The 25,916-nt window shown below is 40.6% G+C and overlaps 2 protein-coding genes across 4 annotated transcripts in view; one reads left to right on the plus strand and one right to left on the minus strand.

Moving 5' to 3' along the window:
- The window catches only part of slc33a1 (solute carrier family 33 member 1), a 70,657-nt gene extending 68,531 nt beyond the window's left edge, over positions 1-2,126 (minus strand). The window contains exons 1-2 of one of the 2 annotated variants that reach the window (XM_072572647.1): positions 2,100-2,126; positions 1,740-1,793 (exon numbers count right to left, since the gene is read on the minus strand). The gene's annotated coding sequence lies outside the window, so the exon portion shown is untranslated. Of the gene's footprint in view, positions 1-1,739; positions 1,893-2,099 lie in introns of those variants that run through there. The other variant, XM_072572645.1, reaches the window with a different exon arrangement.
- An 11,867-nt stretch (positions 2,127-13,993) lies between these two features.
- Positions 13,994-25,916, plus strand: part of gmps (guanine monophosphate synthase) — a 30,778-nt gene continuing 18,855 nt past the window's right edge. Inside the window, exons 1-5 of one of the 2 annotated variants that reach the window (XM_072572648.1) lie at positions 13,994-14,127; positions 20,754-20,932; positions 24,780-24,894; positions 25,162-25,259; positions 25,788-25,891. In XM_072572648.1, the coding sequence (XP_072428749.1) occupies positions 14,101-14,127; positions 20,754-20,932; positions 24,780-24,894; positions 25,162-25,259; positions 25,788-25,891 (523 nt within the window). In that variant the 5' untranslated portion in view covers positions 13,994-14,100. Of the gene's footprint in view, positions 14,128-16,011; positions 16,119-20,753; positions 20,933-24,779; positions 24,895-25,161; positions 25,260-25,787; positions 25,892-25,916 lie in introns of those variants that run through there. The other variant, XM_072572649.1, reaches the window with a different exon arrangement.

A 25,916-nucleotide genomic window follows, 5' to 3' on the forward strand; every position in this document is an offset into this window, starting at 1 on the left:
TCCTACCTTGTCCCTGCCTGCCCTGACTGTTTGACTTACTTCTGTTCTCAACTGTGCCAGTCTCAGATTGATCTCTCTCCTTGCTACCTCCCTGGGTCCCACACCCCTCTACCTTACTAGTTTAAATCTTCCCAAGCAGCTCTAGCAAATCTCCCTGCCAGTATATTAGTCCCCTTTCAATTCAGGTTAAATCTGTCCTTCTTGTACAGGTCACTTCTACCCCAGAAGAGATTCCAATGATCCAAAAATGTGAATCCTTCTCCCATACACCAGCTCCTCAGCTGTGCATTCATTTTCTATATCCTCCTATTCCTTCCCTCACTGGCTCGTAGTACCAGGAGTAATTCAGATATTACTACTCTCAAGGACCTCCTTTTTAAATTCCAGTCTAACTCTGTAATCTCCCTTCAGAATCTCAACCTTTTCCCTTCCTATGTCGTTGTTCCAATATGGAGAATGACCTCTTGCTGGCCCCTCTCCCTCTTCAGAACATTCTGCACCCTCTCTGAGACATCCTTGATCCTGGCACCAGGGTAGCAACACACCATTTTGTTTTTTTGCTGCAAGCCAAAGAAATGTCTATCTGTACCTTGGATTAGAGAGTCCCCTAACACAATTGATCTCTTGGAACTCGACGTACCCCTCATTGAGTTAGAGCCAGTCTCATTACCAGAAATGTGGATGTTCGTGCTACGTTCCCCTGTGAATTGATCCTCCCATACATTTTCCAAAACAGCATACTTATTGAAATGAAGATAGCCACAGAAGACTCCTGCACTAGCTGCCTACCTCTCTTATCTTTCCCGGAGTTAATCCAACTATGTGACTATATCCGAGACTTTCACCCCTCCCTATAACTGCCAGTCATCACATACTGTTGCTGTTGCAAATTCCCCATTCAGGTTATTCAAAAATTATTTTCTTTTTAACAAAGTACTACTTGGCTATCATGAAAGCTGTCAGGAAAAGTATTTCCAAAATCTAGAACAGCAAGAAAACAACAAAATGTTTCTTGTGCTTTAGCAATTGAAGAGGCAGTTTCAGTTCAGGTTTAAATCTCAAATATTTGTGTCAAATATATTATATTACCATGCAGAATATATTAAAATGTGTTCTCCAAATGAAACTTCCCAAATAAAACAGTCAGAATTACAGTGACAACTTTTCTAGAGATTAACATTCTTTGAATTTGCAATAACAAGGCAGCCAATGAAGTCTTAACAATAATTGAAAGAACTGAAACAGTTCAGCCTCAAGTTCTATTAGTCTCTAAAATCTTAACAACACATCAAAATTAAAATGCACTCTTATTTTTATGAACACTCTGCATTAAAAAAAAAGCAAAGATATTTTAATACAATATTCTCATCTGGCTAAAGCATGACCACTGACATGATTGTGTTTATTTTAAAATAGGCAATTTTTTAAAAACAGGCATTGTAGAATTTCAAACAAATCAGGGGCTCAAGGCCCTCAATCAATTTGTTTTAAGGTTACAAGTTTGATTATTTAAAAAAGGACATAATGTTGTATAATTTTAATGTAAAAACAGAATCCGCCCTATTACACAGCCTGCAAAACACATTGAATTGAGATCCTGATCCAAATAAGGCAAATAAGTTACTTTGTTATTTTCTGAACCAGTATTTTAACAAACCAAAATATTTAAATATCAAACACTTTCAGTATGGCACAATTTTCATTGAAACTTGCCCCCTCGACCCAAGCATTAGTACAACCTTAATTTCAGCATTTCTCTTTTTTTTTCCCGCATCCTCTTGATGAAATTACACCTATGAAAAGAGAAAATCCTCTTAGCAGGCCTCATGATGTCGCAGTCAATCCCACTCCCTTCCCCCAGAACAAAGACTCGCAGAGTCAAGCCCACAGCACAAAAACCCAGAAAATTCTTCCCCAGCAGTCAGTGCCCTTTACTGTCGGGACCTGAGTGGACTGACTCCACTTTCTCCCCCTTTTCCCAGTGATGCCATATTGTCCTAAAAGTACTTCTAAGCGGGAGGTGTGGGTGATAATGGCGATAAATTTAAGTACCACCAAATTAGCTCTAGATGTTTTTCTTTGAGTTCCTGATTTCTCACCTTTTTTAATGCTGTGGAGCCCCAAACCTCACCACTAGAGGGCATTAACTCACTTTTTCCCAGAGGCCTTTAACCTCTTTTCAGTGAGAGGACTTTAATGCCTTTTCACCTAGAGGATTTTAACCCCTTTTTTTAAACCTAGAGGACTTTAACCCCTGATTTTAACTGTGGGACTCTGACACCAATTCAGCCCTGGGACTCTAACCACAGTTTAACCCTTTTTAGAACACTTTTCAAACCCAGTTTCTCGCAAAGCGACTCGTTGGTGTACAAGTTGCCTCAAAGATTTCATCACCACCGAGTCCTAGGAGATGAGGGGTTGTCTTAGTGGTAGGTTTAGAGAAAGAGAGAGAGAGAGAGAGATCAAGATGAAACTTACCTTGTGGTCCCATCCGTCTCACACAACTAACGATTGCTCATTCAGTCCACCTGAAAGCTCCATGTATGTTGGAATCCCATCACTGCTTCCAAATGTTAGGTTATTTTACTGTTGAGATTCTTACACCTTTGATACGACTGCAACACACCAACTTCTGTGAATAAGCAACCAAATTTATTCAGCACAGTTCAGTACAAGCTTTCTAGAGGAACCTTTAATATACACCTCGCAGAACTTCTGGGGTTGTTGCAAAAGCTATCTCTGAATAAAGGAAACAGTTTTTTCTTTGTACAAAACTCTCAAAATCACAATGCTGCCCACAAGACAACCCTCAGCCATCCCCTCATAGTCACATGCCACTCAAGATACAATGCAGTGACCACTCCACCTCCAGAAACAATATAATGCAAATCATCCCTTAATGGTCAAATCTGTTACAAATTGTTTTTTGTAACTATAGTGGAGTGGTCAAATTCCAACTGTAATGTTTTTATTTATTTCTGGATGAAAATGTAAATCATCCCTGAATGGCAAGGAAATGGTTGTGTAAACCTCCCACATTCCACCTATAAGACAAAGACACACCACCTTACTTCTGGGGCATTCAATTTCTTGCAGGTCAGTAGAGCAAATGATCTCTTTAATATCTCATCACTGCTTGGCCGATTCTCCTCAGCCACCGCCTCACATGTGCTGGACTCACCAATGTTAGAGTAGCATCTCTTGTCACTGGGCCCACCTTGACACTGTTGCTATGATGCCCTTCCACCACTGCCAGCACTGGATCCAACCAATGATGAAGTCACTGATCCTCAAGCACCATCTTTCACTGCTGAGCCTACTTCGTTGATGTAGCAGCCACCATATCGAATGCCAGGTCCCAACCTCGCTCCACAAAAATAAATATGGCCTCACTTGCCACCACCATGCTGTTTAGTACAGAAATATTCCAATCAACTTTGGTTCGAAAGTCATGTAAATTGGGGTGCATATTAGAAAACGCTAACATTTGGTCAGGAGTGGTAAGTGGATTGGCGCATCTTGCACACAGTGGTGTTCCCATGTATTTGCTCCCCTTGCTGTTTAGGATAGTAGTGGCTGTATGTTTGGTAGGTGCAGTCTAAGATGCCTTGGTGAATTTCTGCAGTGCGTCTTGTAGATGGTATACACTGTTGCTACTACTGTGTATTACTAGTGGAGGTAATAAATGTTTGTGGATGTAGTGCCAATCAGGTGTTTGGTTTGCTCTGGATGGTGTCAAGCTTCTTGAGTGTAGTTGGAGCTGCATTCATCCAGGCAAGTGAGAAGTACTACATCACACTCCTGACTTGTGGACCAATTTCAGGAAGCTAGGATGAGTTATTTGCTGCAGAATTCATAGCCTCTGACTTGCACTTGTCGTCACAACATTTAAATAACTTTGACCAGTTTAGTTTCTGGTCAAAGATAACCCCCAGGATATTGATAGTATGTGATTCACTGGTGGTAATGCCATTGAATGTCAAGGAGCAATTGGTAGATTTTATTTTGGTGGAGGTAGTCATTACCAAAATGTTTGGGCCTTGGACACATTTCCTGATTTTAAGCCTTACAGAGTAAGAACAGTCAATTTTCTGAGTTTAATAGATTTTTCATGGATTTCCAGATGCAGGGGAATTGTCCTTTGGAAGGTCCAATTTCCTGGGCATTTCTCTCGGTTTCCGCTTGCTCCCAATGTGCATCTCCAGTCTGGAGTGCTGCAGTGACTCTGCCCATCGGAATAGCTGTTGGTTTGATTTTAATGGAGGTCCAAGCTCAAAGCTGACTCCTAGTTAAGCAATGCAATGATGTTAACATTCTTGTCCTTGTTTTCAAGCCCTGCATTTCCTTGCCTCTCACTTTTTCTGTAATTTCTTCCAGCCCTCAAAACCCTCTAAGATACCAGTAAATAAACATTTAGGAATCCTACTTCAGATACAGCAATTAATAGCAAAACTATAAGTTTTTTTGTCTCACCCAGAAGACAGAAATAATAAACAGGTCAATAAAGCATCAATGCTGAGGGACAGGTTACAGTGTATTGCCCAAATAAGAGTTCTCTGCATAAATGCATGGAGCTTAAGGAATAAGTTAAATAAATTGCAGGCACAAATTCAAGTTGGAGATTATGATATAGTAGTCATCATTGAGACATTGCTGCAGGATGGTTGAGATAGGAAATTGAATATACCAAGTTATAAGGTTTATAAAATGAACAGGGAAAATTGCAGAGGAGGTGGAGTAGCCTAACTCATTAGAAACAAAAATACTTGAATGGTCAAGAGGATATAATGAGGGGAAAGCATTCAGCGGAGGCTATAGTGAGGAACAGTAAAGGATCTAAAACTGTAGTAGGTGTCGTGTACAAACCCATTCTATAAATGGAGAAATTAGGAAATTTGTAGCAAACCTAGAGTAGTATTAATGTGGGATTTTAACTGTGGGAGAGGCAAACAAGCACCTGTCAGAAAGGTAGTGAATTTCTGGAATGTGTCCTGGATAGTTTCCTATGTCCTAGATGCAACAAGGAGACAAGCAATATTAGATTTAATAATGAACTGGATTTGATTAGTAATCTATTTGTCAAACACACTGCATTGAAAGCCATCATGCTATTATCACTAATTGATAAATTAAGATGTGGTGCCAATCAAGTGTTCACCTTGTCCTGGATGGCGTCAAGCTTCTTGAGTGTATTTGGAACTGCATTCATCTAGTCAAGTGAGAAGTACTTCATTACTCTCCTGATTTTTGGACCGATTTCAGGATGCTAGGATATGAGTTAATTGCTGCAAGAATTCCTAGTTTCTGACTTGCACTTGTAGTCACAGCATTTAACTAGCTGTGCAACATTGATCAAATAGTGATAATAACATGATTGTGAAAGCAAAAAAGCATGATCAGCTACTAGTTTTAGATTTAGTTAAGGCCAACTTTAACAAAATGAACAAAGGCTGACTGTAGTAAACTGGGAAAATCTGTTAATGGGAAAAACAACTTAAGAACAGGGGAGGACGTTTTAAGAAATATTTAATGCAATACAAAACTTGTTTATACCTCTGAGAGAAAAGCTCCACTTCACAGAAATCAGCCATGGACAGTTAAAGAGATAAGGGATATCATAACATCAAAAGAAAGGGCTTACAAAAATGCAAAAAAACACACTTCTGTTGAATGGGACAGATATAAAGACCAGCAAAGACCAAAAAGCAGCTTAGGAGAGCTATTAAAAAGAATCATGAAAGGAAACTTGCCAGAGGCATCAAATTCAATAAGAAATGTATTAGTTAGATAAAGTGAAAGCATGTGGTCAGGAGCAATGTTGGCTCTCTAAAGACTGAAAATGGCAATATTGTCAATGACTGGGGAAATGACAGACATGTTTAATAATTACTTTATCACAGTATTTACAGTAGAACAGTAGAATAGCTTGTCGGAGGTTCAGAGGAAATTAATAGAGGATCAGAAATATGGATTGAATAAAATTAACTTAGGTAAAACATGAGTAAATTAAAGAATGGCAAAGCCCTGGCACCTAATGGTTTCCATCTGAGGAATTAAAGGAAATAAGGGAGCGCATTGTAAATGTCTGGTTATAGTCTTTCAGAGTTCTCTATACACAGGAATCATCCTTCTGGATTGGAAAATTGCATGCTACTCTGCTTTTAAATAAAATTAAAAGAGGAAAACCAGGGGAATTATGGACCAGTTAGCCTAACATTTGTGATGGGGAAATTGTTGGGAGTCTTTAATAGAGAATGGTGTAATGGAGCACCTTGAAAGTTTTCAATTAATCAGGGAGAGCCAGCATGGATTCATGATAGGTAGGTCATGCCTGACAAATTTAATTGATTTTTTTTTGAAGATGTGACTAAGTAGTGGACAGGGTAGTGCCGATGGATGTTGTTTATATGGACTTCCCCCAGAAGATATTTGATAGTCTCACATAAGAGACTGCTAATTAAAGTGGAAACCTATGGAAGTGAGGCAAATTACTTTTATGACTAGGAAATTTATAGAGTGGCTGCTGAGAGAAAATAGGGATCGTGTATAAGCATTCAAATGACCAGGATGTAAACAATAGTGTCCCTCAAGAATCTTTGTTTGGGCCTAAATTATTCATGTTATTTTTTAATGACTTGAATAATAGCATAGAAAATCATATTTCCAAATTTGCTGATGACACAAAGTTGGTTGAAACTGTAGATAGTACAGATGACAGCATAAACTTACAAGGAACATCAATAGACTAAGTGAATGGGTAAAACTGTGACAGATAGAGTTCAATGTAAGCAAATGTGAGGTGCTCCATTTTGGACCAAAAAAGGACAGATCAGGGTACTTTCTAAATGGTATGAAATTAAATACAGTGGATGTCCAAAGACATTTGGATTCAAGTGCATAATCTTTAAAATATCAAGACCAAATGCAGAAAATAATCAAGAAAGCAAATGGAATGTTGGATTCAATATCTAGAGGATTGGAGAATGACTATGCAGAAGTTATGCTGCAATTACTAAACACACTTGGAGTACTTTGAACAGATCTTGGCACCACAACAGAGGAAGGAGACATTGATCTTGGAGGGAGTACAAGGTAGGTTCACAAGATTTGTACCTGGACTTCAGGGGTTATGAGGAGAAATTACACACATTATATGTATTTTCTCTAGAATTTAGAACATTAAAGAGTGATCTGATCAAAGTCTTCACAGGATAGATAAAGATAAGATATTTTCACTGTTGGGGAATTCTAGAACTAGGAGGCATAGTCTGAGAATTGGGGCCACATCGTTCTGGAAAGATGTTAGGAAGCTTCAGCACAAATGGTGGTAGATATTTGGAACACTCACCTACAAACTGTAATGGATGTTGAATTAGTCGTTAATTTTAAATCTGAGACAGATTTTCTTTCTGAGTAATCCAAGATGGAGGATGGGAAAAATTTCTGGCTGTAACAGTTGCTCCTTTTTTGAGGTATTTTAGGTGTTGGAGGTGATTATCTCAAATTTCAGGAGCAGCAATTACTGTTTTATATGCTGTTGCATTGGTTTGGAACTTTGGAAAAAAAAAGTCCAAACATCAGTACTTTTAAAAGGGAGAAGAACAAAGGAAGACATGGTGAGGTCAGTGCAGGAGGGGGAGAGAGAGAGAGAGAGAAAAACACCCGTTGCTAACTGACAGAGTTAGCAGTTACTGCCTTTGCTGTTGAATTCATGTATCTCTGGACATCAGAGTGCAATTGGGAAAATTAAAAAAAAAGTGAAATTCACAACTGATCTTTCAGGAACCTGTTTGGGAAAGGTCACAACACAGAAACAGATAAGTGGATTTTAAGCGTGACCTTAAAATAAGTCTGCAGTAGTGAGTAGAGTGTTTTTTTTTCTGAATTATATATTTTATTGAGTTATGTCTCTTGATTAAACTTAAAATATAAGCCATAAGTATTCATTTAACCGGGAGCAGTGTTTTGTAGAATAAGACAGCGCTATTTTCTGGGTCTGTAGTTTGAAAGAAGCAAAAATGCCCTTTAGTCGAGTGATATGCTCTTCTTGTCGGATGTGGGAGTTTAGGGAGAGTTTACGGGTTACTGAGGATTATATCTGCAATAAATACTGTTGGTTGTGAATCCTATCAGATCGAATGGATCGGTTGGAGAGGCAATTAGAGGCAATAACAAATTTACAAGAACAAGGGGATGTGATGGATGGCAGTTATAGGAAGGTGGGGGGGTAAGTCTCAGATACAGTCACATAGATGGGTTAACTCCAGGAAAGGTAAGAGAGGTAGGCAGGTAGTGCAGGAGTCTTCTGTGGCTATCCCCATTTCAATGCTGTTTTGGAAAATGTAAGGGGTGATGGATTCTCATGGGAATGTATCACGAACAGCCAAATTTCTGGTATTGAGACTGGCTCTAATGCAATGAGGGGTACGTCAGGTTCCAAGCGATTGATTGTGTCAGGGGACACTCTAGTTCGAGGTACACACAGAAGTTTCTGTGGCCAGCAGCGAAAAATCAGAATGGTGTGTTGCTTCCATGGTGGTGCCAGGATCAAGGATGTCTTAAAGAGAGTGCAGAATGTTCTCAAGGGGGAGAGAGGCCAGCAGGAGGTCATTGCACACATTGGAGCCAACGTCACAGGAAGGGAAAAGGTTGAGATTCTGAAAGGAGATTAAAGAGAGATAGGCAGGAATTTAAAAAGAAGGTCCTCGAGAGTAGTAATATCTGGATTACTCCCAGCACTACGAGCTTGTGACAGCAGGAATAGGAGGATAGAGCAGATGAATGTATGGCTAAGGAGCTGGTGTATGGAAGAAGGATTCACATTTTTGGATCATTGGAAGCTGTTTTGGGGTAGAAGTGACATGTACAAGAAGAACAGATTGCACCTAAATTGGAAGGAGACTAATATACTGGCAGGGAGATTTGCTAGGGCTGCTTGGCAAGATTTAAACTAGTAAGGTGTGGGGAGGGGAATGTGGGGCCCAGGGAGATAGTGAGGAAAGATTTCAATCTGAGACTGGTACTGTTGAGAACAAAGGCAAGTCAAACAGTCAGGACAGGTAGGGACAAAGCAGAGAACAAGGTAGGACTGATAAATTAAACTGCATTTATTTCAATGCAAGAGGCCTAACAGGGAAGGCAGATGAACTCAGAGAATGGTTAGGAACATGGGACTGGGGTATCATAGCAATTGCAGAAACATAGCTCAGGAATGAACAGGACTGGCAGCTTAATGTTCCAGGATACAAATGCTACAGCAACGATAGAAAGGGAGTCAAGAGAAGAGGGAGAGTGGTGTTTTTGATAAGGGATAGCATTACAGCTGTGCTGAGAGAGGATATTGCCTGAAATATATCCAGGGAAGTTATTTGGGTGGAACTGAGAAATAAGAAAGGGATGATCACCTTATTTGCATTGTATTGTAGACTCCATAATAGTCAGAGGAAAATTGAGAAACAAAATTGTAAGGAGATCTCAGCTATCTGTAGGAATAATAAGGTGGTTATGAGAGGGGATTTTAACTTTCCAAACATAGACTGGGACTGCCATAGTGTTAGGGGTTTAGATGGAGAGGAATTTATTAAATGTGTCCAAGAAAATGTTCTGATTCAGCATGTGGATGGTGCAAAACTTGAGCTACTCTTGGGAATTAAGGCAGGCCAGGTGACTGAGGTGTCAGTGGGGGGGCACTTTGGGGCCAGCGACCATAATTCTATTAGATTTAAAATAGTGATGGAAAAGGATAGACCAGATCTAAAAGTTGAAGTTCTAAATTGGAGGAAGGCCAATTTTGAAAGTATTAGGCAAGAACTTTCAAAAGCTGATTGGGCACAGATGTTCACAGGTAAAAGGATGGCTGGAGAATCAGAAGCCTTCAGAAGGATCTGGACCAGATGGGCCAATGGGCTGAGAAGTGGCAGGTGGAGTTTAATTCAGATAAATGTGAGGTGCTGCATTTTGGGAAAGCAAATCTTAGCAGGACTTATACACTTAATGGTAAGGTCCTAGGGAGTGTTGCTGAACAAAGAGACCTTGGAGTGCAGGTTCATAGCTCCTTGAAAGTGGAGTCGCAGGTAGATAGGATAGTGAAGAAGGCATTTGGTATGCTTTCCTTTATTGGTCAGAGTATTGAGTACAGGAGTTGGGAGGTCATGTTGCGGCTGTACTGGACATTGGTTAGGCCACTGTTGGAATATTGCATGCAATTCTGGTCTCCTTCCTATTGGAAAGATGTTGTGAAACTTGAAAGGGTTCAGAAAAGATTTACAAGGATGTTGCCAGATTTGGAGGATTTGAGCTATAGGGAGAGGCTGAACAGGCTGGAGCTGTTTTCCTTGGAGCGTCGGAGGCTGAGGGGTGACCTTATAGAGGTTTACAAAATCATGAGGGGCATGGATAGGATAAATAGACAAAGTCTTTTCCCTGGGATCGGGGAGTCCAGAACTAGAGGGCATAGGTTTAGGGTTGAGAGGGGAAAGATATAAAAGAGACCTAAGGGGCAACATTTTCACGCAGAGGGTGGTACGTGTATGGAATGAGCTGCCAGAGGATGTGGTGGTGGCTGATTCAATTGCAACATTTAAGAGGCATTTGGATGGGTATATGAATAAGAAGGGTTTGGAGGGATATGGACCGGGTGCTGGCAGGTGGGACTAGATTGGGTTGGAATATCTGGTCGGCGTGGACAGGTTGGACCGAAGGGTCTGTTTCCATGCTGTACATCTCTATGACTCTATCAATGAGATAATGAGAGTTCAGAGAAAGTTTATTCCTGTTAGGGTGAAAGGAAAGGTTGGTAGGTATCGGGAATGCTGGACACTAAAGAAATTTAAGTTTTGGTTAAGAAAAAGAACGACCATGTGTCAGGTATGGACAGGAAAGATCAAGTGAATCTTCAGAAGAGTATAAAGGCAGTAGGAGTATATGTAAGAGACAAATCAGGAGGGCAAAAAGGGGACTTGAGACAGTTTTGGCAAATACAGTGAAGGAGAATCCAAAGAGTTTTTTTACAAATACATTAAGGACAAAATGGTAACTAGGGAGAGAATAGGGCCCTTCAAAGACCAGCAAGGCGGCCTTTGTGTGGAGTCACAGGAGGTGGCGGAGATACTAAACAAGTATTTTGCATCGGTGTTTCCTTTGGAAAAGAACATGGAAGATATAGAACATAGGGAAATAGATGGTGACACCTTGAAAAATGTCCATATTACTGAGGAGGAAGTGCTGGATGTCTTGAAACGCATAAAAGTGGATAAATCCCCAGGACCTGATCAGGTGTGCCCTCGAACTCTGTGGGAAGCTAGGGAAGTGTTTGCTGGGCCTCTTACTGAGATATTTGTATCATTGATAGTCACAGGTGTGCTGCCGGAAGACTGGAGGTTGGCTAACGTGGTGCCACTGTTTAAGAAAGGTGGCAAGGACGAGCCAGGGAACTATAGACCAGTGAGCCTGATGTCGGTGGTGGGCAGGTTGTTGGAGGGAATCCTGAGGGACAGGATGGACATGTATTTGGAAAGGCAAGGACTGATTAGGGATAGTCAACATGGCTTTGTGCGTGGAACATCATGTCTCACAAACTTGATTGAGTTTTTTGAAGAAGTAACAAAGAGGATTGATGAGGGTGGAGCAGTAGATGTGATCTATATGGACTTCAGTAAGGCGTTTGACAAGGTTCCCCATGGGAAACTGGTTAGCAACATTAGATCTCATGGAATACACGGAGAACTAGTCATTTGGATTCAGAACTGGCTCAAAGGTAGAAGACAGAGGGTGGTGGTGGAGCGTTGTTTTTCAGATTGGAGGCCTGTGACCAGTGGAGTGCCACAAGGATCCGGGATGGGACCATTCGCCGCCGCCGATTAGCCACTGCCCTTTCACCGCCGAGGACGCTTCACCACTGCCCCTTGGCCGCTGAGGATGATTCACCACCGCAAGTGTTTGTAACTCATTTTTATGTATAAACCAATAAAATTATATTTATTTCACCTCTTTTTCTATAAATAGGTACTATGTTGTTGTATAAATAAAGGGGACTGAGAAGTATGAAAGAACAGGCGGGAGGGAAATCAATTAGTACATATATTTCCGGTGACGAATAGTTTCCAGAGGTCAAACGACACCAGTGGAGAAACGCTCGTGGTGAACCGGCAGTGGCTAATTGGCAGCAGTGAATGTGCTATGGCGATTCGTCTCCAACCCCAAGAATCGGTGGTGGATCCACTACTTTTCATCATTTATATAAATGATTTAGATATGGACTTAAGAGGTACAGTTAGTAAGTTTGCAGATGACACCGAAATTGGAGGTGTAGTGGACAGCGAAGAAGGTTACCTCAGATTACAACGGGAGGTTGATCAGATGGACCAATGGGCTGAGAAATGGCAGATGGAGTTCAACTTAGATAAATGCGAGGTGCTGCATTTTGGGAAAGCAAATCTTAGCAGGACTTATAGACTTAATGGTAAGGTCCTCGGGATTGTTGCTGAACAAAGAGACCTTGGAGTGCAGATGAACTCAGAGAATGGTTAGGAACATGGGACTGGTATATCATAGCTCCTTGAAAGTGGATTCGCAGGTAGATAGGATAGTAAAAAAGGCATTTGGTATGCTTTCCTTTATTGGTCAGTGTATTGAGGACAGGAATTGGGTGGTCATGTTGCGGCTGTACAGGACATCGGTTAGGCCACTTTGGAATATTGCGTGTAATTCTGGTCTCCTTCCTATCAGAAAGATACGGTGAAACGTGAAAGGGTTCAGAAACGATTTACAAGGATGTTGCCAGAGTAGGAGGTTTTGAGCTATAGGAAGAGGTTGAATTGACTAGGGCTGTTTTCCCTGGAGCATTGGAAGCTGAGGGGTGACCTTATTGAGGTTTATAAAATCATGAGCATGGATAGGATAAATAGACAAGTCTATTTATTGGGGTGGGCAAGTCCAGAGCTAAAGGGCATAGGTTTAGGGTGAGAGGGGAAAGATAAAAAAGAGACCTAATGGACAACTTTTTCATGCAGAGGATGATACGTGTATGGAATGAAAGATAAAAAAGAGACCTAACGGACAACTTTTTCATGCAGAGGGTGATACGTGTATGGGATGAGCTGCCAGAGGAAGTGGTGAAGTCTGGTACATTTGCAACTTTTAAAAGGCATCTGGATGGGTATATGAATAGGCAAGGTTTGGAGAGATATGGGCCAGGTGCTGGCACTTGGGACTAGATTGGGTTGGGATATCTGGTTGGTATGGATGAGTTGGATAGAAGGGTCTGTTTCCATGCTGTACATCTCTATGACACTATAAAGTATAAAAGATTATGGACCAAAGGCTGGTAATGGGAGTTTGGCCACATATCGGCCATCTCATTGAGTAGCGCAACGGGCTGAATGGCCTACTTCTACATGTATATTCCTTTCATCTGTGTAACTCTGGTCATTTGAGCATCCTAGATTGTAGACTAAAATAAGATCAAGAATCCAGGATGCTGGAAATCTGAAACAAAAACAGAAATTGCTGAGGGAATAAAAAACACTCAGCAACTCTGGCCCCATCTATGTCGAAAACAACAGTTACTAATTCCACTCTAGTGCCTTCTTCAGAAGTCCCATTGTGCAACATTGGCGGTGATGCCTTCAGTTGCTCGGGAATGCTGTGTCCAAACATTTACATTTCTCTTAGCCCCTTCGAAACGCTGCCCTGAATCCATCTAAGGTTTTGGACCATGTGCCCCAATACATCATGTGGCTCACTCTGTCCCTCCATTATGCGGTTGTTAAGATGTTTTATTTTGTTGAAGGCGCAGCGTACGCCGTTGCTGACAAATCGGAATATCTCACGCACGGCCCAAGGGATAATAGAAACCTGGAAAGTGAATTTGTGTGAGACATACATCATCCAGTCGCCTAAAGTGGTGCTTGTGTGTGTACGCGGAATGGGCTGGCCTCGCGACAGGGTGACAGTGTGCGCTGTCCGGGAGAGGGGAGGGGCTGTGCTGGGCTGGGCTGGGCTGGGCCGGGCCAGGGCCAGGCTGGCGCGGGGGAGTGTGGGCCGCTCTCTCATTGTGGGCGGTAAAGTCGGAGCTCGTGGCTGCAGAAGGGCAACGCTGCGATGGCGCTGTGTAACGGCGACTCCAAGGTTAGTTTCACCGGCCCGGGGCAATGACTCGGAGCTTCCCGTCGAGCGGCCCCCGCGGTATCCACTGCCGGCAGGGCAGGGGACAGGAGGCTGGGCCAGGGAGCTGCAGTACCCGGCCCTCGAGTGCTGTGAGCGGTAGGAGAAGTCGAGGCTGCGGCCTGGGATTCGGGCGTTCAGTTGTGGGTTGATTGAGTTCACTTCTTTCCCCCCGGGTGTCTGACTCGGTGCTGCTGTCGTGACTTTTTTTTAAAAAAAGAAAGTGGCTGCTGTTCGCCTGGATGTGTTCGTTTCGGCAGTGTAGGTTGGAGAGTCAGGCTGATAGGCCCGCTGTCCGGTGGGAGGGAATGGAAAGGTCGGCCGACATCTCCTGAAGTTACACTCCCAGCCTTCACTGAATTAAACTACAAAGTGAAGCGGCGCACCTCCACAACTCCCCGCCCGAAGATCTGTCAGGTTGTACCACGATTCGGGGAGGCTTGTGCGGATGTATTTATGTCTTAACTGATTATTAATATAAGCGGTTGTAAAATGGCCATTGCCCTCGAGTAATCTGAAGAGACCACTTGATTGTTATTAAAATGGTAACAAGTTGGACTTAGTAACATGAGAATCATTTTGCAAAGAGACAGTGTACTTACAACAGCGGAGTAAATGTTTCCACTAGTTTACTATCGTAAGTTTGTTTTTTCAGTTGAAGTTATTTATTCTGTTGATGTACCATGTTTTAAAATATGAGACTTTACCGTTGCTGCTCAGAAGAGATGGCTGTTATTGTCAGAGGACTCGCCAGCACTTCCTTAGAAAAATATTCTCATTGTCCAAAAAAGACGACTCCGAGAGACTGTGTACCTTGGTCTGGATGCCCCCACAAGAAGAAACATCTTTCTACACATTCGCCTTGTCCAGGACCCTCGGGATCTTTTATATTTCAATTAAATTATCCCTCAATGTTCTAAACTTCAGTGGAAAGAAGCCCACCATGTAAAATATTTATTGATAAGACAACCCACTCATTCCAAGTACTAATCTGGTATGCCTTCTCCAGATATCTCCAGTGCTCTCCTCTTCCTTGGATAAGGACACCAAAAATGTGTACGGTATTCAAGTAGTGGTCTCAGTACTACTGCCCTGTATAACAGAAGCGTAGATTGCATTTGAGAGAAAAGGGAAGAGTGCGTATATCAACACATAGAAGAAAGGCAGTTAAGTTGCATGATCAGAAAAAGTTATAAATCCAAATTAACTAATACGGTATGTTGAATCGATGCCTGTAAGTTCTTTACATAATGACTTCCAACTAGATACAAGCGGCAGAAGCTATAGATTACATGAAACATTTTAGGGGTAGCCTGTAGAATAATCCATGATTGATCAACTATTGTATTTCTTCAAATCTTTTCCTACTAGGACCTCATTTCTAGGCTTGAAAAGTTATTTTGATCCATCAATGAGAATTGAGAGATTTGGGAAGTGGCAAATTCTGTTATAGACTAAGTATAGCTGTTAAAACCTGGTCAGAGCTTGAAAGAGGCCATTGCTGCCTGAGACCTAGGAGTTTCATATTCAGGTGTAGGGGTATATATAGGGTCGGGGAATGGGTCTGGGTGAGTCACTCTTTGGAGGGTCAGTGTGGACTTGTTGGTCCGAAAGGCCTGTTTCCATACTGTAGCGAATCTAATCATAAATGTTCATTGAGCCTAATTTCTGCTAAGCATTCTCTGGCACTGAAATTAACTTTACAAATATAGAATATCAAGCCTTCAGAATTTAATTTTGTTTGAATTTTCTGTGTTTTGTATTTTAAAATTGCCCTCCTTTTCACTTATTTGTTTCCTGTTCATGATTTCAGTACACTTTTATACTTTGCAGAATCTTCACTGAAAGTTCAAAACAATCTGATTAGAGGCGGGTTGGATCAGGTGCCCAGTGACAGCATACCTCCACCCAAACGCTGATGAAAACTGCTCAAGCAGTAGTCAGCATACTGAATGGCAAGTGCTGCTTCTTTGCCACTGACATTGTTCAGGCCATAGAGTCTATAGGCAGAAATAGGACCAAGGCATCCATGGCAATGTATCTGCTAAACACAAGCCTCCTCTTCATCTAATTTTCCTCAAATGTATTATTTCCTTATTTGACTCATCTTTAACTTCACCTTAAGTGTAACTGTGATTTTTGTCAACAACTATTTGGTAGTTTGTTCCATGTTCGACATACTCCACATCATACTCCATAAATCTAACCTCTCAGGTCACCCCTCAGCCTTATGTTCTTTTAAAGGAGGAACCCTAGCAGGTTCAATTCTTCCTGTATACAATCAGTTCAGTTGTCATTTTCTAATAACTCTGGACAAACAATAAGATTAAATATTAATTTAAAGTTAATGACCAACGGTATGATGCAAAATGTTGTTTTTGAAAAGCTTGTCCTAACAAATGAACTTTAGCTATGGGGAGAGGTCTCTAGAAAATAGCTTCTAACATTATGTTAACACTCCAAAAAATTGATCTTGCCCATCTGAACTCTAACTAATGCACATTCCTGTGCAATGAATCGTAGAACTCCTTGCTGCTTTCTTCTGCACTCTGACGGGCTAACAGTGATATTCACTAATTTTAGTGTTTCCTCTGTACTCATTCCCTGGCAAAGTCCATCACTTTTGCACTACATTGGCCTTGAGTCCAGACAGAGATGTTGATTAGATATCCTTTGCATCTCAGTCTCTTTTATCTTGGTGGTAACTGGACAGCTTAAAGCTCAGCTGTTTACAACCTCATATTGTCAACACCTTTCTGGAGTTCGGAGGCTCTCATCAATCTACAGTTAACGTACAGGCAGCTCCTATTATCTCCAAGTGTAAACACCTTTCACCTTCTTCCCAGCAGAACAATCTCGACCCCCTTGAATCTCATCATGAGCACTCAGTTCACTATCAGGCAGACTTCAGTGCGGGTCACAGGGCACCTTCATTTTACTCTAATTTGAAAGTGGTGTCAAATAGTAATCTTTTAACCTCATTGTAACAAAAATGATTTACCTCTTTTCATCATTTCTAAACAAAATATTTCCAAAACAAATGGGTAACCATCAACAAAACTAAGTTAATGCAATTTCTCATAGAAAAAGTAATTAATTATTGAATATCTGAATTGTAATCTGGATTGTAATCCTGGAGTCTCTTAAAAGATCCATTCGTTTGCCTTGGAAGTCGGGTGAATCGACATTTTATTTTAGAATGTTGTGGATTACTTCAACGACAGTGATATAATTTGTTGTAGCTGTCTTATGAGCAGGTTAGAGTCATAGAAATGTACAGTCCAACTTGTCTATGTTCAATTAGTTTAACCCCATTTCCCAGCATTTTGCCCCTGTCTCTCAAACCTTCCTATTTATATACCCATCCAGATGTCTTTTAAATATTATAATTGTACCAGCCTCCACCGCTTCCTCTGGCAGTTCATTCCATATAGGCACCAATGTTTGCATGAAAAAGTTGGCACTTGGGTCCCTTTTAAATCTTTGCCCTCTCACCCTAAATCTATGCCCTCTAGTTCTGGACTTTTCCCCAACTTAGGGAAAAGACCTTGTCTATTTACCATTTCAATGCCAGTCGTGATTTTATAAACCTCTACAAGGTCATCTCTCAACCTCTGACGCTCCAAGGAAAACAGCTCGAGCCTCTCCCTATAACCCAAATCCTCCAACTCTGACAACATCCTTGTAATTCCTTTCTGAACTCTTTCAAATTTCACACATTATTCCTCTAAAAGGGAGACTAGAATTGCACACAATAACCTGAAAGAAGCCTAACCAATGTCCTGTAAAGCTACAGCATGACCTCTCAACTCCTATACTCAGTGCACTGACCAATAAAAGAAAGCATACAAAATGCTGCCTTCACTATCATGTCTTGGGATGCAACTTGCCAGGAACTATGATTATTGAATGTGGATTGGTCAGAAGCCGTCTCTGCTGAGATGGAAGCTCTTAATTAAAACAAATCCAAACAAGTGGAGAAAAAAAGCTTCCAGTAAGAGATGCTAAATTGTAATCTTGAATTAAATAGCATGGCGGAAACATATGAGCAATTGAATGTCATCTTCATTTGTTTCATTTATTGCTGAGGTTCTCTCTTTTTGTCGAAGTTCAAAGTATGTGGATGTAGGTTTGCTGACTGAGCTGGAAGGTTTGTTTTCAGACGTTTTGTCACCATACTAGGTAACATCACCAGTGAGCCTCCAGAAGAAGCACTGGTGGTATTACCTGCTTTTTGTATGTTGAGGTTTCCTTGGGTTGGTGATGTCATCTCCTGTTCTTTTTCTCAGGGGGTGGTAAATGGGATCCAAGGCAATGTGTTTGTTGATAAAGTTCCTTCGAAAATGAATCTTCCAGCTCAGCGAGCAAACCTACAACCAGAACCTGAACCTGAGCAACAAGTCTTCTCAAAATTCGTTCAAAGTATGTGATCTGAGTAATCATCTTATTGTATAAGGCCAAAATATACAAGTATGACAGTACTTTGAATTCTGCTTGTCCTGTTTGTATAACTATGGCCTGACGCTGAAGTGAACTTTATTCTAACTTCTGAAGTATGTTCAAATGGTTTTGCATTGCTATGATTCTCAGGACATTGCAAAACTTTGCAAATGATTTTACTTTGCTCTGTAGTATATTCATGGCATTGATGTTAAAAGCAGGAGCTGATGAACGTTTGGTGATTGAGGGAAGAAAGTTGAACAGGACTTTGGAAGAACTACTTGTTCTTCAAATATTGCTGTGGGGTGCTGTTTCAATCTGAATTGTTGGGACAGTTGGGCCTCAGTTCAACATTTCAGCTGATTAGTGGCATCTCTGAAATTGTTATGTGCTTTCAAGGCAGTCCTGGAATGTTGCCCTAGTTGATGTGCTTAAGTACAAAAGCAGGACTGAAGTGCCAGTTTAGGAGTATTGTGAAGTTACTGTCAGTGAATCAAGCAGCTCTTAGAAGATGATGAGCACAAGTCTAGCATGCTCCAAGGGTAATTCACTGCAATTTGAGGTTAGTTGTTAGATTTGGTCTTAATAATTTATAAATAGTAAGCTTTGGTTCTTAGAGGCTGTAATCTAATCTTTCATAAGAGAATTTTTTGAGGCAGTTTGGTGATTTGGGAGAACATGAGTTCAGATCATTGCCTTTAAGTACAAGTTCATAGAGTCATAGAGATGTACAGCATGGAAACAGACCCTTCGGTCCAACCTGTCCATGCCGACCAGATATCCCAAACCAATCTAGTCCCACCTGCCAGCACTCGGCCCATATCCCTCCAAACCCTTCCTATTCATATACCCATCCAAATGCTTCTTAAATGTTGCAATTGTACCAACCTCCACCACATCCTCTGGCAGCTCATTCCATACACGTCCCACCCTCTGCATGAAAAAGTTGCCCCTTGGGTCTCTTTTATATCTTTCCCCTCTCAACCCTAAACCTATGCCCTCTAGTTCTGGACTCCCCGACCCCAGGGAAAAAACTTTGTCTATTTATCCTATCCATGCCCCTCATAATTTTGTAAACCTCTATAAGGTCACCCCTCAGCCTCCAGTGCTCCAGGGAAAACAGCCCCAGCCTGTTCAGCCTCTCCCTGTAGCTCAAATCCTCCAACCCTGGCAACATCCTTGTAAATCTTTTCTGAACTCTTTCAAGGTTCATGACATCTTTCCAATAGGAAGGAGACCAGAATTGCATGCAATATTCCAACAGTGGCCTAACCAATGTCCAGTACAGCTGCAACATGACCTCCCAACCCCTGTACTCAATACTCAGACCAATAAAGGGAAGCATACCAAACGCCTTCTTCACTATCCTATCTACCTGAGACTCCACTTTCAAGGAGCTATGAACCTGCACTCCAAGGTCTCTTTATTCAGCAACACTCCCTAGGACTTTACCATTAAGTGTATAAGTCCTGCTAAGATTTGCTTTCCCAAAATGCAGCACCTCATATTTATCTGTTGATCAGAGTGTTGATGGTATAAACTTTAAAATCAATGCATTTTGCAAGGTTAATGTGCTGCTGTCATTGAATTGTATGCTGCTACTAGTCCTTGGCAAAATGAAATAAAAGAAAGTGTCTTCTGGAAGGAGAGAGCTATTGAAACTTTGGAATAAGTATATCATAAAGTACTTCAAGCATTTGACTTTTAATGTTTCTTTGAGATGATTGGCACTGGCAGTAACTTCATTTCCAAGTTAGTTGTCAAAAATAGTTTTTGTTTTGCAGTGAATAGCACAGGGTTTTTGAATACATTTCTTACAAGCCTTACAAGTCACAGTATCAAAATTATTTTCAGTGTGATGTTCAGGAATTTACAGTATTTTGATTCAGCATTTTGTATTTAAAGTTGCGCAAGTTTGAGTTGTATACTTTTCCGATGTGTATTCTGCAGTTGTGGTTTACTAGTCCCTAAAATGATGTTCTATGAAAGGGCAGCTGTTTTAATGAAACATATATTTTGATTTGTATATTGGTATAATTTTAATTCTGATCGAAGATATGAGATATAACAAGTTATCAGAATTTGTGTTTAAATCAGATATAAAAGCATTGTGATTAGTTTTGATTTGCTGTCTTTTCATCCTTGAATAGGAGACTGCTGGAGGAGACATTAAGGATGCCAGACATCAGTATGAAGGGGCTGTAGTAATTCTTGATGCAGGAGCACAATATGGAAAAGTAATTGACCGGCGTGTTAGAGAACTTTCTGTACAGTCAGAAATTCTGCCACTTGAGACACCTGCTTTTGCAATCAAAGAGAATGGTTTTCGGTAAGAATTAACGTTTGGTGCAGTTTAACTGGATGAGTGTAAATCTTTCAACATTATTCAGAATATGATTTTTAATATCATAAGTATTTAGAATTTATTGTTTCTGCATCTGTTGAGCTATCAGCAGTGACAAAATTGTACACTCCAACACAATCTGCAACTTATCCACCACTTTACCATTACTTCTAGGGATCAGACTTGCCTTAGAGTGCAGGAGGGCATATTAGGAGCAGCACTGGGCTTACCTGAAAATGAGGTATCAATCAAGTGAAGCTACAAAATAGGTCCACTAGCATACCAGACAGTATTAGCAGCAAATGATAGTTAAGTGATTCTGCAACTAATGGATCAGATCTACCTTTAGCAATCCTGCCACATCCAGTTCTGTATGGTGGTAAATAAGTAAATAATTCACTGGAGGAAGAGGGCTCCACAAATACCTATATCCTCAACAATAGGGGAACCTAGCATATCAGTGCGAAAGATAAAGCTAAAACATTTGCAGTAGTTCTCAGCCGGAAATGCCGACTGGATGGTTTATCTCAGCCTTCTCTAGAGGGCCCCAGCCTCTTGTGCGCGAGTCTGTTTAGCCAATTTATTTCATTCCATGTGATAGCCAGAAATGGCTGAAAGCACTGAATATGACAACATCTGAGGACCCTGACAACGTTCTGACCATTGTCCTGAAAACTTGCTCTGAAACCTATGCACCTCTAGCTAAGTTATCCCAGTGCAGTTACAATATCTACCTGCCAATATGGTATGTCATATACACAACGCTGGCAAAGTTCAATCCTGTTAATTAGTAATATCGTCAACAGTGTTGTCATTGCAGAACTTAGCTGCTCATTGGTGCTTAGTTTGCATTCTGTCAGGGCTGCTCAACTCCTGATGCCTTTGGTTCAATCACTGACAAAGCAACTGAATTCCAGAAGTTTGGTGGAGTAACTTCCCTTGACATCAAGATTACATTTTACTGAGGCATCAAGGAGCCTTTGAAAAACTTAAGCCAATGAGAATCAAGGGGAAAACTCTTTGCTAGCTAGCAGCATATCTGACAGGAAGGAAGATCGTTATGGTTGTAGGAGGTCAGTCATCATAAGTTCACAACATTTCTGCAGAAGTTCCTCCAGATAGTGTCCTAGGCCCAAATACCTTCTGGTGCTTCATCAATAACCCCACCCCCCAAATCATAGGTCAGAAGTAGGGATGTTTGCTGATGATCAGTGTTCACCATTTGTGACTCCTCCGGTACTGAAGCACTCTATATCAAAATGCAGCAAGACTTGGACACTGTCTAGGTTTGGTTGATAATCAGCAAGTAACATTTGCATCATACAAATATCGGACAATTACCATCTCCTCCAAAAGTCAATCAAGCCATCGTCCTTTGATTATTCATTGATGTTACTATCATTAAATTCCCCACCATCAACGTCATGAGATTAGCTTTGATCAGAAATTGAACTTATATCCATTTATTTATATGGGTATTCAAAAGGGTGTCATAGACTAGGAATTCTATTGCAGTAACTCTCCATCTGACTTCCCAAAATGTGCCCACCATCTAGAAGGCACAAATCAGAAGTGGGATGGAATGCTCCCCACTTGTCTGGATGAATCCAGTTCCAACAGTGCTCAAGCTTGACAGCATCCATGGCAAAGCAGTTTGTTTGATTTGCATCACACTTATAAGCATCCATTTCCTCCAGCTCTACAGAAGTTCACCAACGCTCCTTAGGCAACACTTTCCAAAGCTGTAGCAACTTCCATCTAGGAGGACAAGGAAAACAGATACATGAGAATATTATAAGGTGTAGGTGTGTACTGTACCTTTGAGACACTGGGATTTGGCGTGGGCTTAGAGACACAGAGAAAGAATTTAAAATGTAACATTTAACTGTGAAACCAATAGTGCAGCTGAGTTGCCATGGTTCCCAACAAATTCAAATTTAGCCAATCAGTTTAAATTATGCCCCAAGATACCAAAATCCAACTGAATTTGAATTGTGTTTTGATGACATCATACCAATAAAATGATCCGATGTTTTGGGGTATAAAACCAGACATTTTGAACAGTTGGAGGGAGAACAGCAAAGATAGCCAAGCCAGCACCAACAAATACAGACTGCTTGACTAATAGCTCTAAAAGGTACCTGTTCATGTGAAGACCTGTGAAGCAGAATACTGAAGAGAAGACGACCTAGAGAAATGTACAAAGTTTGACATCCGAAGACGTCAACTGGATTTGAGTGATTTGCCTTAAATTTAAGAGCGACTTTATCGGACCAGTGTTGTAGGGTGTGGAGGTAGAAATAGGTTTAAAGAAAAGAGTTATAAATAGTTGTTGTTTAATTTTCTCTTTAGGGCTTAAAGAATAAAATTGTTAATTTTACTAAATCATAAGATCTGGGATAGTTCTTTGACATATGAAATTTAACAGATTACAGCGCGAGGTGAACGTTTTTATATGTGACTAGTTTAAATTATTAGAGGGGTTTACCCCATGTCGCAACAATATCAGCACCTGCAAGTTACTCCCTAATCCACTTCCCATCCTGTCTTAGAAAAATATTGCGTTTCCTTCAGTGTCCCTAAGTTAACATCCTCGAAGCGGTTCCTTAATATCATGGTGGATCTGCTTGTACTAAAAGGAACATAGTAGTTCAAGTGAACAGCTCACCATCACCATCTCTGGCAACTGGAAATTGACAACAAATGCTGGCCCAGCCAGTAATGTTCACACTCCATGAATAAACTGCATATATTGTACGCATCTACCCTCTTGGCTGAAAGACCTCATGGAATAATGGAAATCTTACACAACTAACTGGAGTTGCTGAGATATGCTTACTCCTTTAAGTGTCTGATCCAAAGACCTTCAAATTACAGACTTAGAACATTAACAACATGTTGTTAATGTTCATCTAATAGCATTTAGCCAACCTATTATTTAGGGTTGACAAGGTTAGGGAAGGCGAATAGAACATTAAAAGATGGCTGGAGCTGTAAACCTGACGTGTTTGTTTTGTATTTTCATAAGCGTGAGGCACCACGTGGAAAAGGTAGATTAGATTACTTACAGTGTGGAAACAGGCCATTCGGCCCAACAAGTCCACACCAACCCACAACCCACCCAGACCCATTCCCTACATTTACCCCTTCACCTAACACTACGGGCAATTTTAGCATGGCCAACTCACCTAACCTGCACGTTTTTGGACTGTGGGAGGAAACCCACGCAGACACGGGGAGAATGTGCAAACTCCACACAGTCAGTTGCCTGAGGCAGGAGTTGAACCCAGTGCTAACCACTGCGCCACCATGCTGCCCCTGAACCATGGTAGGTTTACAACTTCAGAGCTTTTAAAACTTTCCATGTGTAGTTTTTGGAACTTTGTTTGTTTAAGGTGTATTCAGATTGCTATTCCAAATTACCTAGTTTCTTTACAATCTAAATTTTTTTGGAGCCTTCGTTTTATTGGGTCAACTGAATGGATAATCATGAGCTAGTCATTCTTAATTCAATTGTTTTAAAATTATTGGCCTCTGGAAGTTCTCTGAATTATGTAATTGATACTAACTTTATAGAAAATCAGGTACATTAACTTTGGCACTCTTTGGTATGAATAGTAATTCTGCTGTATTTTGAAAACTATTTGTTCCATTCCTTTTTGTACTAAATTGTAGTTCTTGCTTTACTTTTTTATAGTTGACTTAATATTGCCTTGTAAGCTTTTCTTTATTTTTATTGCAGTATTTGATTACCAGCTTATTTTAATGCAATTATTACATTCCTAAAAATATACATGTGTCTTGTTCTTTAAATATGGTTTCTGTTTTACAGAGCTATCATCATATCTGGAGGGCCAAGTTCTGTCTATGCAGAGGATGCTCCATGGTTTGATCCAGCGATATTTACAATTGGCAAACCAGTTCTTGGAATCTGCTATGGAATGCAGGTATTATGCACAAATTCAGATCATTCATATGTGTTAGTAAAGACTTAAAGCTGACCTAAAGCATTTTACTTTGATCTGTGCTTATCAGGGGTATTATGATATCACATAACTTAAACCTGTGCTGAGTTATGTAATAGTGACCTTCCACTGATGTGTTTTAATCCGGTGCCTTGGACATTTTATCTGCTCAGCAGTGGGCAAAACTTAATTTTATGCAGAAGGAAAATTTGAAACATAACTTGTTATCTTTCATTTGCACTCACACAGATGATGAATAAAGTATTTGGAGGTACAGTGCACAGAAAGAATGTGCGAGAAGATGGTCTTTTTACAGTAAATGTGGACAACAGTTGTTCACTGTTCAGGTACTGATGATTTATTCTAATTCACATGTTTTTGACAAGCACTTGGTCTCTGGGTTATACAGTGTGAAGGGATTTTGTGGGACACAGACAAACACACACTGGCTTGTACAATGTAAATGTGTTCAGTAACACTGACAGACACGTATTCTGTGGGTTAAATAGTGTAAAAGGATCACTGCTCACTCTCTGTATCATATGTTCAGAAGGGGTTCAGTGACAATGAGAGACACTGAGTTATAATTTAGAAAACTGTTACTGGAGAGTCTTGTACTAGTTGGTACTGATAGTCATATAATGTCAAAAGAATCTATCTTTTGAATACTCAGACTGCTGATCATTTAAGCTATGCTCTTATGGCTAAATTGTTTGCGCTTTTCTTAGTTTTTCAGTCTTAAAAAGAGAGTGAAAATAATTTCCAATAGAACCAGGAATTTCATATTGGCTTTTGTCATTAATGAACACAATCATCTTGTGTAATTTGTGATTTATTATCTAGTTTTCTGTATTTCTTCATTTTCCATCCATTAGAGGTCTACAGAAAGATGAGATTGTTCTGCTCACACATGGTGACAGTGTGGACAAGGTGGCAGAGGGGTTCAAAGTCGTTGCACAATCTGGAAACATTGCAGCAGGTATAATTAGCAGTAAATAGCTTGT

The sequence above is a fragment of the Chiloscyllium punctatum genome, chromosome 6 (genome assembly GCF_047496795.1).
Source record: "Chiloscyllium punctatum isolate Juve2018m chromosome 6, sChiPun1.3, whole genome shotgun sequence".
NCBI classification, from domain to species: Eukaryota; Metazoa; Chordata; class Chondrichthyes; order Orectolobiformes; family Hemiscylliidae; genus Chiloscyllium; species Chiloscyllium punctatum.